The sequence below is a fragment of the Rhinoderma darwinii genome, chromosome 1 (assembly GCF_050947455.1).
Source record: "Rhinoderma darwinii isolate aRhiDar2 chromosome 1, aRhiDar2.hap1, whole genome shotgun sequence".
Taxonomy (NCBI): Eukaryota; Metazoa; Chordata; class Amphibia; order Anura; family Rhinodermatidae; genus Rhinoderma; species Rhinoderma darwinii.
This window is the reverse complement of record NC_134687.1, coordinates 260,048,311-260,064,103: the sequence shown is the minus strand read 5'-3', so window position 1 is coordinate 260,064,103 and position 15,793 is coordinate 260,048,311. Positions and strand designations below refer to the sequence as shown.

At 44.5% G+C, this 15,793-nt stretch overlaps 1 protein-coding gene across 3 annotated transcripts in view; it reads left to right on the top strand.

The window, feature by feature from the left end:
• Window positions 1–8,240: 8,240 nt before the first annotated feature.
• Window positions 8,241–15,793, top strand: part of REXO1 (RNA exonuclease 1 homolog) — a 296,453-nt gene continuing 288,900 nt past the window's right edge. Inside the window, exon 1 of one of the 3 annotated variants that reach the window (XM_075863713.1) lies at window positions 8,241–8,520. In XM_075863713.1, coding sequence (XP_075719828.1) covers window positions 8,385–8,520 — 136 coding nt within the window. In that variant the 5' untranslated portion in view covers window positions 8,241–8,384. The remainder of the gene's footprint in view (window positions 8,521–15,793) is intronic. The other 2 variants (XM_075863701.1, XM_075863706.1) reach the window with 2 other exon arrangements.

Here is a 15,793-nt window from a genome sequence, read left to right as displayed (position 1 = left end):
GCCTAAGACGTTTTTTTTTCTGAGTTTACTTTTCCGCCGTAAAAAACGCAACATCTGCTGTTTGTTGCGGATTTTACCTCTCCATTGAATTCAATGGGGAAAACCCGCAACATATAAGCAGCGATTACGCAAATACAATTGACATGCTGCAGATTTAAAAAAAGCACGACAGGTCAATTTCTGAGCATTCTTTCAACCCCCTATACATACAGTAGTCTAGCTTGGCTGAACTTATTTCATATATTTTTTTATAATGCTGTTGTAGAGAAATGGGTATGAATATATATTGTAATGCAGAGTATACAACCTAGAACCCGCAGCACATTCGCACATTAAAGCAGCGCTGTTTTTCGTAACACCCGACCATGTAATCAGTAAGCTCAAAATGCTAGAACAGAGTTTAGAGGGCCCCGTTCTATAGAACTCAATAGTAGTTACGGAAACAGCGTAGTTCGCTAGTTACGCTGTTTCCGTAACTCCCGACCATGTAATCAGGAAGTGGCGGGGAGTCAGCGTGAGCACAAAAAGCTAGAACGGGCTTTAGGGGGCCCCGTTTTAGAGATAGATTCGGGTCCCAGAGATGGGACCTGCATCTATCTGACATTTATCAAATAAACCGTTCTAACGATCGCTGGTTCAAGTCCCCTAGGAGAACTAATAAAATGAGTAAAAAACAGTTAGAAAAATATTAAAACTTAGATAATAGGTATTGCTAAGTCCGTAAAAGTCCAAACCTGTGGATATGTCATAAATGTCCCTCATGGGAAAACCCCTTTAACTAGTTAAACGCCCAGAAACAGCGCAAACGCTGTTCCTGGCCATTAAAGCAGCGTGTCAGCTGTAAAACACAGCTGACACATGCAGTGTATAGAGTGGGCTCCACGTGTGAGCCCACTCCAAACATCACTCCCGCTCCATGACGTGCTCGCACGTCATAGGTTGGGAAGGGGTTGAGGAAGCAGTCAGGAGGGGGTCTGGCGCAGCGAGACATACGATGGCAGGGCTGCCGACAGCTGCTATTGCAACAGGAGGCCTAACAATGGCCTCGTGGTCTGCCATTATGGAAGCCGATTAGCCCCCTGTCCGGACGCAAAGCCTAATTGGCTTGCTGTCAGTAAACGACTGACAGATCTAATACATTGCACTACATAGGTAGTGCAATGTATTAGAAAATAAATCACAGTTGGATCTTCAAGTACCCTAGTGGGACTAAAAACAAAGTGTAAAAAAGGCGAAAAAAAAGTTGTAAAAAAAAAAGTTAAAGTTCCAAGTAATAAAATAAAACAAAACACTATCGCTCTTTTTGCATAATCAAGTCCTTTATTATTGAAAAAAATAAATAAAGCATACATATTTGGTATCGCCACGACCGTTAACGGCTTGTACTATAAAAATATTATGTTATTGACCCCGCACGGTGAACGCCGTAAAAAAAACCAAAAACTAAAATACAATGCCAGAATTTCAGTTTTTGGGTCACTTTGCCTTCTATAAATTGGAATAAAAAGTGATCAAAAAGTAGGCATGTATCCAAAAATGTTACCTATAAAAATGATAACTTGTCTTGCAAAAAACGAGCTCTCATACAGCTCCATCGGCAAAAAAATTTAAAAGTTATGGTTCTCAGCACATGGCAACAGAAAAAATATGTTCTTTTTACAAAAGTTATTTTATTGTGCGAAAAGTTGTAAAACATAAAAAAGCGCTATAAATTTGCTATCGCCGGAATCGTACCGACCCGCAGAATAAAGGTAATTTATAACGCATGGTGAACGCTGTATAAGAAAAAACTATGCCAGAATTGCAGTTTTTTTGGTCACCTTGCCTAACAAAAAATAGGATAAAAAGTGATAAAAATTTTGCATGTACCCCAAAATGGTAACAATAATAAGTACAGGTTGTCCCATAAAAAAACAGTTCTCATGCCACACTGTCTATGAAAACATATTTAAAATAAGTTAAGGCTCCAATAAGTCAGGAAATAAAAAATATGCAGTTGTGCAGGCCCGAGGGGAACATTTCTTCTGTTTCAAAAGGCGATTTATCAAGGCCCTAAAATTAGGGAACCAGGAAGGGGGGGGGGCCCCAAACATATCTGCTGATAGCGAGGGTGCCCGTATTATACCAGGACAACACTTTCCCAGGTGCAGAGTGTGGGCCAAAAAGCGGATAAGAAACGACACTGGCCTGTGCATAAAAGATTGCTTCACAGCATAACACACATCTATGGATTATTTTATTGTTTTTTTTATCCCTTTATTATACCCTCTTATTATGCCCCTGATGTACTCTGCCCAGCTTACATATAGTTACATATAGTTACATAGTTAGTACGGCTGAAAAAAGACACATGTCCATCAAGTTCAACCAAGGGACGGGAAAAGGGAAGGAAAAATTTCTACACATAGGAGCTAATATTTTTTTGTTCTAGGAAATTATCTAACCCTTTTGTAAAGCCATCTACTGTCCCTGCTGTGACCAGCTCCTGCGGTAGACTATTCCATAGATTCACAGTTCTCACGGTAAAGAAGCCTTGTCGCCTCTGCAGCTTGAACCTTTTTTTCTCCAGACGGAGGTAGTACCCCCTTGTTTTTTGAGGGGGTTTTACAAGGAACAGGATTTCACCATATTTTTTGTATGTGCCCCCACATTATAAACGGAAACACGAGTAATACTCAAACAAAACTCCTACCTAGCAAAATCCGCGCTCTGAAAGTCAAATGGCGCTCCCTCCCTTTTGAGCCCTACAGTGTGCCCAAACAGCTGTTTACTTCCACATATATGGCATCGTCATACCCGGGAGAACACTTTTAACAATTTTTGGGTTGTGTGTCTCTAGGGGCACGACATATTTGCCACTTAAATGGCATATCTGGGGAAAATTGCAATTTTTACTTTGCCCCATCCTCAGCGCAATCACTTATGGAAAAGTCCTGTAGGAGGAAAATGCTCACTACACCCCTTAATAAATGCCTTGAGGGGTGTAATTTCCAAAATAGGGTCACTTCTCAGGGGTTTCTTTTATTATTTCACATCAGAGCCTCTGGAATTGTTAACCAATACTTAGGTCACCAAATTAGGCCTCAATTTTACATGGTACTCTTTCACTCCTGGGCCCTGTCGAATGTCCAGGCAAAAGATTAGGGTCACATGTAGGGTGTTTCTAAAACCACTAAACACAGCACAATAATTCGAGAGCTGTCATTTCAATCTGGGCACCACATATAAGCATATCTATGTAAAACTTGGCATATCTATAAAAAAATTGGCATTGAGCAGGGAGATTTAACGGCTCCCTGCTATGTTTACTTTATTCTGATGCAGCGCCGTAAAAAGGCTATTGCACCGGAATAAAGCCCGTTAGTGGCCGCCGTAAAAACACTATGGGGCGGTCACTAACGGGTGAAGCATTCTTCACCTATCCATTTTTTTTTGTCAGCTCCATTAACTGAATGTAATACCCTATGCATACCCGGCCTCATCTCCATTCAAATTTCTTCTAGCTGCCGTCTTGCGGCTTGGGGGACAATTGGCCCAGTTCTGGCGATTAGTGGGGCTCCTTGTCACCAGCAGTCGGACACCCACCATCTAGCTCTTCTGTCACAGGAAGAGAGGATCGAAAGATTAAACGGAAAGCAACGGTTCCGTTAGAATTACCATTGATTTCAATGGTAATTCTTTTGTTTCAGTTGCCTTCCATTTGTCTCTGTTCGCTAGGTTTCCGTTTTTTTTTCACGGAAACAAAAGTTCTGCAGACTGCACTTTTGCTTCCGTCAATAAAAACGGAAACCTAGAAAATGGAAAACAAATGAAACAAAAGAATTACCATTGAAATCTATGGTAATTCTAACGTAACCGTTGCTTTCCGTTTAATCGTTCGATCCTCTCTTCCTCTCACGGACGAGAGGAAAACGTATACTAACGGTAGTGTGAACTCAGCCTTAGGGCTCATTTAGACGAGCGTGATTCTCGTCCATGTGCTGTGCGTTGAAACATCTGAGGAAAGATAGAACATGCCCTATCTTTCCTCGGATCACTGACGGGACTCAGACGTCACACACGGTCATGTGCATGAGTCGTTAGGCTGAGTTCACACGGGACAGATACGCTGCGTGCTATTATCCGTCCGGTGAGCCGCAGGGAATTCCAGGTGAAAAACAGCACCAAACTGTAGTGCAGCTTTTCGCCCGGAATGTTCGCTGAAAAAAACTGCAGCACCTAGCTGGCCTGCTAGCATGCCGCTCTCCTGGGATGACATTTTTATCCCAGGAGACTGCTACAGTGGCGGTCACATGGGATGAAGCGTCATCCCAGGAGGCCGGCCCCTCTGACGTCACCCAGGCCGTCCACCTGTGATGATGTTTTATCCCGTGTGACCGCCGCTACAGCCTGATTGGCTGCAGTTGTCTTATGGGATGAACCATCATCCCAGGCGGCCACGCCGGAGGGAGGAATACAGACTTCTGGGTAAGTAGAAGATTATTTTATTTTCCTGAGTTGTGAGTTTTGCGGCAAAATCGCTGCGAACCTGCCGCAATACATGAAACAACTGCTATTCGTTGCGGGTTTTACCTCCCCATTGCGTTCAATAGGAAAAACCTGCAACAAATAAGCAGCGTTTCCGCAAATACAATTGACATGCTGCGGAATAAAACTAAATTTTTCCGCTCAGTATTTACGCAGAGTGTGGATGGGATTTGTTATGTCATCCACTCTTCTGCTACTGTATTTGCTGCGGATTTTCCGCAACGGAAGAAACTAAGTATTTACGCAACGTGTGACCCTAAGGCCCAGTTCACACTGAGTTTTTTTACAAGTTTTTTGACGCGGAAACCGCGCCAAAAATGCCTCCCATTGATTTCAATGGGAGGCGGACACGTTTTTTTTATGTAACTATAGGCCCTGTTCACACAGAGTATTTTGACAAGTTTTTTTGGAGCGGAAACCGCTCCGCAAAACTCGTCAAAAGCCGGCCGAAAATGCCTCCCATTGATATCAATGGGAGGTGGGGGCGGTTTTTTCCCGCGAGCGGTAAAACCGCCTTGCGGGAGAAAGGGACATGCCCTATCTTCGCGTGGTTACGCCTCTGACCTCCCATTGACATCAATGGAGGCAGAGAGCGCGTATTTCGCAGAGTTTTTTGCCCGTAGCACTCAATGGCCACGGGCGATAAACGCCGCGAAAATCGCGGCAAACAACATGCAGGAAGGACAAAATCTGCCTCAAAATCCCAAACGGAAACCTACTGGAGCAGTTTTTGCAGAAGGAATTTTCCTCCTGCAAAAAACTCAGTGTGAACACAGCCTAAGGCCCTGTTCACACGGAGTTTTTTGCAGGAGGAAAATTCCTCCTGTAAAAACTGACCCTGGAGGTTTTCATGTTTGATGTGGTTTTTGCCGTGGTTTTTGACGTGGTTTTTGACGTGGTTTTTGAGGCGGTTTTCCAGGCGGTTTTTCAGGCTGTTTTTGCCGAGGTTTTCACACGCATGAGGCTGGGTTCACACAACCATGTTACGTCCATAATGTACGGAACGTATTTCGGCCGGAAGACCCGGACCGAAGACAGTGCAGGGAGCCGGGCTCCTAGCATCATAGTGATGTACGACACTAGGAGTCCCTGCCTCTGCGTGGAACTACTGTCCCGTACTGTAATCATGATTACAGTACGGGACAGTTGTCCTGTAGCGAGGCAGGGACTCCTAGCGTCGTACATCACTATGATGCTAGGACCCCGGCTCCCTGCACTGTCTTCGGTCCGGGTCTTCCGGCTGAAATACGTTCCGTACATTACAGACGTAACATGGTCGTGTGAACCCAGCCTGACATCCTTCTGTCAACGGATCTGTCACCATTGAAATGAATGGTGATGCAAACGGAACTTACTTCACACTTGCCTTTCCGTTGAGGTGTTCCCCTGACTGAAAGCACCGACGGAACCCCTGAGCAGAAACCACGCTGATGTGAACAGGCCCACATTAAAAAAAACATTGTTTTCTGTTTGCATCATCATTGACTTCAATGCTGATGGATCCGTTGCTAATGGGATTCCCTACACTGCGGTATTGGTTCAGTCGAAACGACAGAACCCTTTGCACAACGGGGACAAACAGAAACAATTAGCAACGGATCTGTCACCACTTCACACTTGCCTTTCCGTTGAGGGGTTCCCCTGACTGAAAGCACCGACGGAACCCCTCAGCGGAAACCACGCTGATGTGAACAGGCCCACATTAAAAAAAAAAAAAGTATACTTACTTCTTGAATCAATTTCCCAACATCAATGTCCATTCGGTGGTACACCTCTGCTGTCATCATTTCTGTTCCTGAAATGTTAAAAAAAAATAAAAAAGAGATGACATACATGAACAACTGCATAACAAAATTAAAAAATTAAAAATAAAAAAATCTAAAAAAAAAATCAGAAAAAAAAATTAAAAAAAAAATTATAAAAAAAAAAATGCACAGCTCCATACATGTATGGAACATAGGAGCAAGTGCACTTACTTGTATTTGGATGCAGGACTTCGGTTTTCTGTATCCCTGAGTTCTGTCCACGATGTTTTTCAGCCTCCACGAGCAGACAGGAAATGACAGCCCCTTTCTGGGCTGGACTAGCAGCAGGAGACTGCAAGAAACTCCTCCAAAACTCTCGGCAATATACTCGTCAGAAAACACCTCACTAGTTCGAGGTGTTTTTTGACGTGTCCCCATTGCTTTCAATGCGGGTTTGGACGCGGAAACCGCATCAAGAAGGGTCATGTCCCTTCTTTTCGCCGCGAGGCGTTTTTTTTACTCGCGGTAAAAAAACGCCTCTGTCTCCCATTGAAATCAATGGGAGTCATTTTGGGTCGTTTTTGGCGCGTTTTCCGACGCGTTTTCCGCGTCAAAAAACGTGTCAAAAAACTCCGTGTGAACAGGGCCTAAGGCCTCATGCACACGACCGTATTTTTTCCCACCCGTAAATACTGGCGTAAATACGGGTCCGGTTTCACACGTATTCGACCCGTTTTGCACCAGTATTTACGGGCACGTTTTGGCTGCAAAATTACACTTCAGTAATCGGCAGCCCTTCTCTCTATCAGTGCAGGATAGAGAGAAGGGACAGCCCTTTCTGTAATAAAAGTTAAAGAAATTCATACTTACCCGGCCGTTGTCTTGGTGACGCGTCCCTCTCTTCACATCCAGCCCGACCTCCCTGGATGACACGGCAGTCCATGTGACCGCTGCAGCCTGTGATTGACCTGTGATTGGCTGCAGCAGTCACATGGGCTGAAACGTCATCCAGGGAAGTCAGGCCGGATGTCGAGAGGGACGCGTCACCAAGGCAACGGGCGGGAGACCGGACTGGAGGAAGCAGGAAGTTCTCGGTAAGTATGAACGTCTTTTTTTTACAGGTTGCTCTATATTCTGCTCGGAATTCACTGTCCAGGGTGCTGAAAGAGTTACTGCCGATCAGTTAACTCTTTCAGCACCCTGGACAGTGACTATTTACTGACGTCGTCTAGCAACGCTGCCGTAATGACGGGTGCACACACATAGCCACCCGTCATTACGGGAGCTCCATAGACTTCTATGGGCTGTCCGTGCCGTTATTACGGCCTGAAATAGGACATGTTCTATCTTTTTCAACGGCACGGGCACCTTCCCGTAAGAAAACGGGAAGGTACCCGTGGCCAATAGAAGTCTATGGGCCCGTTATTACGGGTCGTAATTACGACCCGTAATAACGGGTGTTTTTACGGTCGTGTGCATGAGGCCTAAGGCCCTGTTCACACTGAGTTTTTAGCAGGCAGAAAACTCTGCCTGGAAAACCCAGCTCCGGTTTTTTAAAGTGGTTTTGCGCAACAAGCATTTTTTAAGGCTTTTTTTTTTTTTTAGCTATCTCTTCAACAGAAAGATAGAATAACCAACCGCGAGCATTTTTTGCCATCTCCCATTGATTTCAATGGGTTTTTTGAGGCAGAAAACGCCTCAAGATAGGGCATGTCGCTTTGTTTTCCTGCAAGCGTTTTTTTTTTGCTCGCAGTAAAAAAACGCCTAAAATCAATGGGAGTCAATTTCGGACGTTTTTTCCACTGCAAAAAACTGTGTGAACAGGGCCATACTACATGTAACTATAGCACGTCAGAAGTTTTCAGAAACAATAGGTACCAGTGAGGCGTGTAAGATTTCCCTCGAGCAGATTAGAGGCGCTCTGTACTGTGGACTTTCCCCGTTGTTCCGGTTTTACTTCGTCGTGAAATCCCCTCTTTCTGGCATTCTCTGAGGGCAGTCTTAAGAAAGGTCCTAACAGGCCACCGCCCCCGTCACCGCCCCCTTGCCTCTCAAATGTCCAATATGGCGCCGCTCTGGTTGTCCCGGTGACTGGATATCGGAGGGGTTAGGATGTTGAAGAATACCGGTTATTTCCGGGGGATTAAGTGTCCGTTCGGTGAGAGTTGCCTGCGGCCACACTGCCTCTTCAGACACGGTGAAAGAGTCGTCGGAAGTGTTGGAAGTGGAAAGGCCCGAAATGCGGCGGGTGAGATTTCTCTGTGTTGTCTTACAGATGTAGTTGTTGGTGGAAGTCCTTGCACTCGTCTGTCCCGTACTGAGTATATCTGTATACGAGCTGAGAATGTTTCCAATGCTTCTGTAGGACGGTTTGATTCACAGTTCCGTTTTGTCAACATGAAGTCAAGTTTCTCCTGCCTTCAGTTCCCTCACAAAACTGTGGAGCTTGTAGACGTATTCTAAAAGCAAAGCATTGGTAAAAAGTGACTTCATATTTAGTGACTCTGCATGTGAAGGGACGATTACTCGGGTGTATTGTGTAAAAATTATCCAGCCCTTTTTTAGGTTCCTGTAGATGCCTCAACTTAAGACCTGACCCCTCTCCAATAAAGGGGTGCGGACTAGACAATGTTTTTATTTATGAAAAATAGACTTGTAAAAAAAGTGTTTACACTAGACCAGGGCTATGCAACTAGTTTTAGTAAAGATTCACTTACCTGGGGACGTTGCAAGTCCTGCCAAAAATACCGGAAACTACAGCGCAGCATGCCGCGCTGTTGTTTACGGCAAATTACGGTATCGATGTGTTCCGTCGAGCGCTTCTAGCATCTTCCGATAACCCGTAGGCAGATGTGAACAGGGCCTAAAGGCCTTGTTCCCACAGTGCAGACTTGCTTGTATTTTTTTTTTGGGCCAAATGCAGAATCGGAACCTAAGCAGAAGGAGTATGTTAACTACAGCTTCAGGGAGGATTCACACGAGCGGGTGCGTTTTGCGTGTGCAAAAAACCCAGCGTTTTGCGTGCTCAAAAGGCACTTAACAGCTTCGTATGTCATCACATAGGATGTGCGTCTGCGTGATTTTCGTGCAGCCGCCATTATGACACTACATTTGGAGGTTTGTAAACAGAAAAGCACATGGTGCTTTTCTGTTTACATTCATAGTTTTGCTTGCCTGCTGTTGCGCGAATAACGCACGTCCCACGGAAGTGCTTCCGTGTGGTGCGTGATTCGCGAAATATGCACAAATATAGGACATGTCGTGAGTTTTACGCAGCGGACTCAAGCTGCGTAAAAATCACGGACTGTCTGCACAGCCCCATAGACTATCATAGGTCCGTGCGAGGCGCGTGAAAATCACACGCGTTGCACGGACGTATATCACGTTCGTGTAAATCCGCCCTCAGGCTACATGCATACGTTGCATATTTTGCTGCGGAAAATATGCAGCAAAACCGCAAGAAATATGCAGCAAAAAAAGCTCCTGAAGGTGCGTTGTTTTTTTTTTTTAACGTTTTGCTCTGAAAATCGTGGCCTTTTCATGCTGTGGGTTTTGCTGCGTATTACCCCAGAACTAAGGCGGGATTCACACGACCGGGTCCCGCCCGAGTGCCGGCCGGTAAAATCTGCCATCTGGACAGTGACATCAGCGGCAACTCCTGAAGGGGAATCCCCATGTGTTCGGGGATTCCGCTTCAGGAGTTTCCCCTGATGTCACTGCCCAGATATGGACAGAGACATCAAGCGCTCTGTCCAGGAGCGGAATCCCCGAAAACACAGGGATTCCGCTCCTTCAAGGAGCTAAAGTGGGGCTAGTACATAGCAGAGCGGGGAGATACCTCCCCGCTCTGCTATAGTGGCGTCGCTACAGTAGTAGTAGTAGCAGCCGCAGCAGCGCCTGCTAGCGGTGCCATCGAAGGTGTCGCCGGGCCAGGGCGCTTTTAAAACAAGCAGGGGAAGGGAGCCAGCGCAGCGCTCCTTCCACCTGCTGTACACCCCGGCCCTGCCACACAGTGTACAGCGATGCCATTCGTCCCCGTGTTTTCGGTGATTCCGATCCTGGACAGAGCGCTTGATGTCTCTGTCCATATCTGGGCAGTGACATCAGGGGAAACTTCTGAAGCATCAACTCCTCCTCCTCACATGCACTCTGCGCTGTGAGAAGGAGGAGACAGAGCGCAAGCCACGGATAACCCGGCCAACACTCGGGACACATTCCGGTGATGGCCGTGTATTACCCGGCCGAAAATAGAGCATGTCCTATTTTTTGACGGACGGTTTTCCCTGCCGTCAAAAAATCGGTCGTGTGAATAGCCCCATTAGGGGTCTATTATTCCTAATGCAGCCGGGTGCCGGCCGATTTATGAACGGCCGGCAAAACCTGTCGTGTGAATGAGGCCTAAGAAGATAAAATACGCACTCCGGGTCAATTTACGTCCTCAAAAATACCACAGTGGGGACATGAGATTCCCTGGAATCTCATTTCCTATGCTGGTATTGTTTTACGCTGCGGTTTTGCCGCATGCAAATACGCACGGCAAAACCGCAGGAAATACGCATAGTGTATATTTACCCTCTTGTTTTGTGCATTTTTTTTAAACTAATCTACAGTAAACCTGCACTGTGTAAACAGGGATTTAGGTATGGGTATGCTGCCGATTTCAGAAAATCGGCAGAATCTTAAAAAGCCTCGGGTAATTCAGTCCCAGGAATCCGCAGCAAATCGTGCGTTTTTGCTGTGCATATTGCGGTTTTACCTGCGGATTTAGTGTCAACCATTGATTATATCAAACTATATGTGCTCTTACAGAGTTCCAACAGTTTTTACTGCTTTAACCCCTTAATGACCAGGCTATTTTAGACCTTAACCCCTTCGCGCTCAGCGACGTAATAATCCGTCGCGCTAACTGTATCGTTAGCGCTCAGCGACGGATTATTACGTCGCGGGGATGACGGCCATTTCGGCCGTCCTCCCGACACATGCAGGAGCTGTGACAGCTGCTGTCTCGTACAGCAGCTGCCACAACTCCTACAGCGGGGACCGATCGCTGTGTCCCCGCTGATTAACCCCTTAACAGCCGTCTTCAATAGTAATGACGGCTTTTTAGGGGTTAAGCTACAATCGCCAGCCTGCTACGCGATAGCGGCTGGTGATGGTGGCTATGGCAACCGGACACCAAACAATGGCGTCCGGCTCTGCCATCGATGGAAGCCTAGTGGGTCCTGACGAAGTCAGGACCCACTATGCTTGCTGTCAGTGAGTAGCTGACAGTTCTAATACACTGCACTACGCATGTAGTGCAGTGTATTAGAATAGCGATCAGGGCCTCCTGCCCTCAAGTCCCCTAGTGGGACAAAGTAATAAAGTTAAAAAAAGATGTGTAAAAATAAGAAAATAAATGTTTTAAAAGTATTAAAAGTAAAAATCCCCCTTTTTCCCTTATCAGTCCTTTATTATTAATAAAAATATATAAACAAACAAATAAACTATACATAATTGGTATCGCCGCGTCCGTAACGGCCTGAACTACAAAACTATTTAGTTGTTTATCCCGCGCGGTGAACGCCGTAAAATAAAATAATAATAAACCGTACCACAATCACAATTGTTTGGTCACTTCACCTCCCAAAAAATGGAATAAAAAGAGATCAAAAAGTCGCATGTACCTAAAAATGGTAATGATCAAAACTACAGTTCGTTACGCAAAAAATAAGTCCTCGCACGGCTTTATTGATGGAAAAATAAAAACGTTATGGCTCTTAGAATAAGGCAACACAAAAAGTGAATGTTTACAAAACGTATTTTATTGTGAAAACGCCATAAGACATAAAAAAAACTATAAACATCTGGTATCGCCGTAATCGTATCGCCACGCAGAATAAAGTGAATATGTCATTTATAGCGCACGGTGAACGCTGTAAAAAAAATTGATTAAAAAAACAATAGTAGAATTTGCGTTTTTTTAGTCACCACGCCACCTAAAAATAGAATAAAAACTGATCAAAAAGCCTCATGCACCCCAAGAAAACTACAATGGATTCCTCAAGGGGTCTAGTTTTCAAAATGGGGTAACTTTTGGGGGGTTTCCACTGTTTTGGCAGCACAAGACCTCTTCAAACCGGACATGGTGCCTAATAAAAAAGAGGCCTCAAAATCCACTAGGTGCTCCTTTGCTTCGGAGGCCGGTGCTTCAGTCCATTACCGCACTAGGGCCACATGTGGGATATTTCTCAAAACTGCAGAATCTGGGCAATAAGTATTAAGTTGCGTTTCTCTGGTAAAACCTTTTGTGTTATAAAAAAAATGGTATAAAGAGGATTTTCTGACAAAAAAAGAAAAGTAAATTTCACCTCTACTTTGCTCTAAATTTCTGTGAAACACCTAAAGGGTTCATAAACTTTCTAAATGCTGTTGTGAATACTTTGAGGGGTCTAGTTTCTAAAATGGGGTGTTTGATAGGGGTTTTTAATATATAGGTCCATCAAAGCAACTTCAGAACTGAACTGTAACCTAAAAAAAAAATAAAAAAATCAGGCAATACTTGGCTTCTTACATCATACTGATAATGAGCCGTGCCCACCCCGAGATGACCCCAGTTTTGACCGTTTGTATAAACGTAGACCCCTATTAGACCGTTTCAGTGCCCGGTTTTCCCAAGCATACACCCCCGAGAAGTGTATTTCTATTGATGAGTCCCTGGTACATTTTAAAGGGAGGGTTCAATTCCGCGAGTACCTGCCGGGTAAGAAGGCAAGGTATGGCGTGAAGATGTATAAGCTGTGAGAGTGCATCAGGGTATACCTACAGGTTTAGGATATATGAAGGGAAGGACACCAGTGCTCAGCCCCCAGAATGCCCCCCCTTACTGGGAGTTAATGCAAATATTGTGTGGGATTTGGTGCACCCACTGCTGGACCAGGGTTACCTACTCTACCTGGATAAATTTTATACCGGCGTCCCACTCTTCAACTGCCTCGCTTCCAGTCCTGTGGCATGCGGCACTGCTAGAAGAAATCTGAGAGACCTCCCTAAGACTCTGCAGGGCAAACAAGAAGGGGTGAGCGCAGGGCACATTCTAGCAGCAACATATTGTGTGTCAAGTACAAGGACAAGAGAGATGTCACACCAGTACCCATGTACCTGTACGAGGTACCAGTACAGAGACCCCTAAACCAGACTGCATCCTGGACTACAATAGGTACATGGGAGGGATGGACTTGTCAGATCAAGTCCTGAAGCCCTACAGCGCCATTCGGTGTGGTATAAGAAGCTGGCCGGGCACATCATACAGATGGCATTGTACAATGTGTACGTGCTATGCCGATGTACAGGCCAGAGGGGAACTTTCCTGGAATTTCAAGAGGTGATTATCAAGAACCTAATCTTTAGGGACTAGGAACGGGGGGGGCACCCAGTACTTCTGGAAGCGAGGCCACACGCATCGCACCAGGGCAACACTTTCCAGGAGAAGTTCCCCAAACTGCCAAGAAGGGAAAAAGTCAAAAGAGGTGCAAAGTCTGCTATAAGAGGGCGATAAGGGATGACACAATATATCAATGTGACACGTGTCCCGAAAAACCAGGGCTCTGTATGAAAGAGTGTTTTAAAATTTATCATACATCCCTTGTTTTATAATTTACCCCAATTCTACTTACCCTGATGTACTCCGCACAGCTTATCCCCCCTTATCTTTCCCTTCTGAGCCCTGCTGTGTGCCCAAGCAGCTGATAACAGCCACATTGAGGGTATTGCCATACCCGGGAGAACCCACATTACAGTTTATGGGGTGTATCTCTCCGGTCAAAATGCTCACTACACCTCTAGATGAATGCCTTAAGGGTGTAGTTTTTAAAACGGGGTCACTTCTTGCGGGTTTCAACTGTACTGGGGCTTCTGCACACATGACTTTGCACGAGAAAATCCCCAGTAGGCCAAATGGTGGTCCTTTCGTTCTGAGCCCTCCCATGGGCCCAAACGGCAGTTTATCACAACAAATGGGGTATTGCTGCACTCAGGACAAATTGCGCAACAGAATGGGGTATTTTATTTCTTGTGAAAATAATAAATTTTCAGCCAAAACTACGGGGTCAAAATGTTCACAACACCCATAAATGAATTCCTTGAGGGGTGTAGTTTCCAATATGGGGTCACTTCTGTGGGTTTCCATTGCTTTGATACCTCTGGGGCTCTGCAAATGCAACATGGCACCCGAAAACCAATCCAGCAAAATCTGGACTCCAACAAACACATAGCGCTCCTTTCATTCTGAGCCCTCCCATGGGCCCAAACGGCAGTTTATCACCACAAATGGGGTATTGCCGCACTAAGGACAAATTGGGCAACAAAATGGGGTATTTTGTTCCCTGTGAAAATAATAAATTTTGATCACAAATGACATCTTATTGGAAAAAATGAAATTTTTTTAAATTTCACAGCCCAATTCAAATAGGTGCTGTGAAAAAACTGTGCGGTCAAAATTGTAACAACAACCATAAATGAATTCCTTGAGGGGTGTAGTTTCCAAAATGTGGTCACTATTGGGGGATTCCTACTGTTTTGGCACCTCATCACCTCTTCAAACCTGGCATGCTGCCTAAAATATATTCTAATAAAAAAAGAGGACTCAAAATGCACTAGGTGCTTCTTTGCTTCTAGGGCTTGTGTTTTAGTCCATGAGCGCAGTAGAGCCACATGTGGGACATTTCTAAAAACTGCAGAATCTGGACAATACATATTTAGTAGTGTTTCTCTGGTAAAACCTTCTGTGTTACAGAAAAAAAAAAAAAAAAATTGAAATTCAGCAAGAAAAATGAAATTTGCAAATTTCACCTCCACATTGCTTTAATTCTTGTGAAATGCCTGAAGGGTTAAAAAAACTTTCTAAATGCTGTTTTGAATACTTTGAGGGGTCTAGTTTTTAAAATGGGGTGTTTTATCAGGGTTTCTAATATATAGGCCCCTCAAAGCCTCTTCAGAACTGAAGAAGTACCTTAAAAAAAAGGATTTTGAAAGTTTCTTAAAAATATGAGAAAAATAAAATGTTCAAAAAACGATGCCAATCTAAAGTAGACATATGGGAAATGTGAACTAGTAACTATTTTGGGTGGTATAACAGTCTGTTTTACAAGCAGATGCTTTTAAATTCTGAAAAATGCTATTTTTTCCAAATTTTCTCTAAATTTTGCAATTTTTCACCAATAAACACTGAATATATCGACCAAATTTTACCACGAACATGAAGCCCAATGTGTCACGAGAAAACAATCTCAGAATCGCTTGGATAGGTTTAAGCATTCCGACGTTATTACCACATAAAGTGAAATATGTCAGATTTGAAAAATTGGCTCTGAGCCTTAAGGCCAAAACTAGGCTGCGTCCTTAAGGGGTTAAAGAGGCTCTCACCAGATTATCAAATCCCTATCTCCTATCGAATATGATCGGCGCTGCAATGTAGATAACAGCAAAGTTTTTGTTTTTTTTTAAAAACGATCACTTTTGCCCAAGTTATGAGCAATATTATA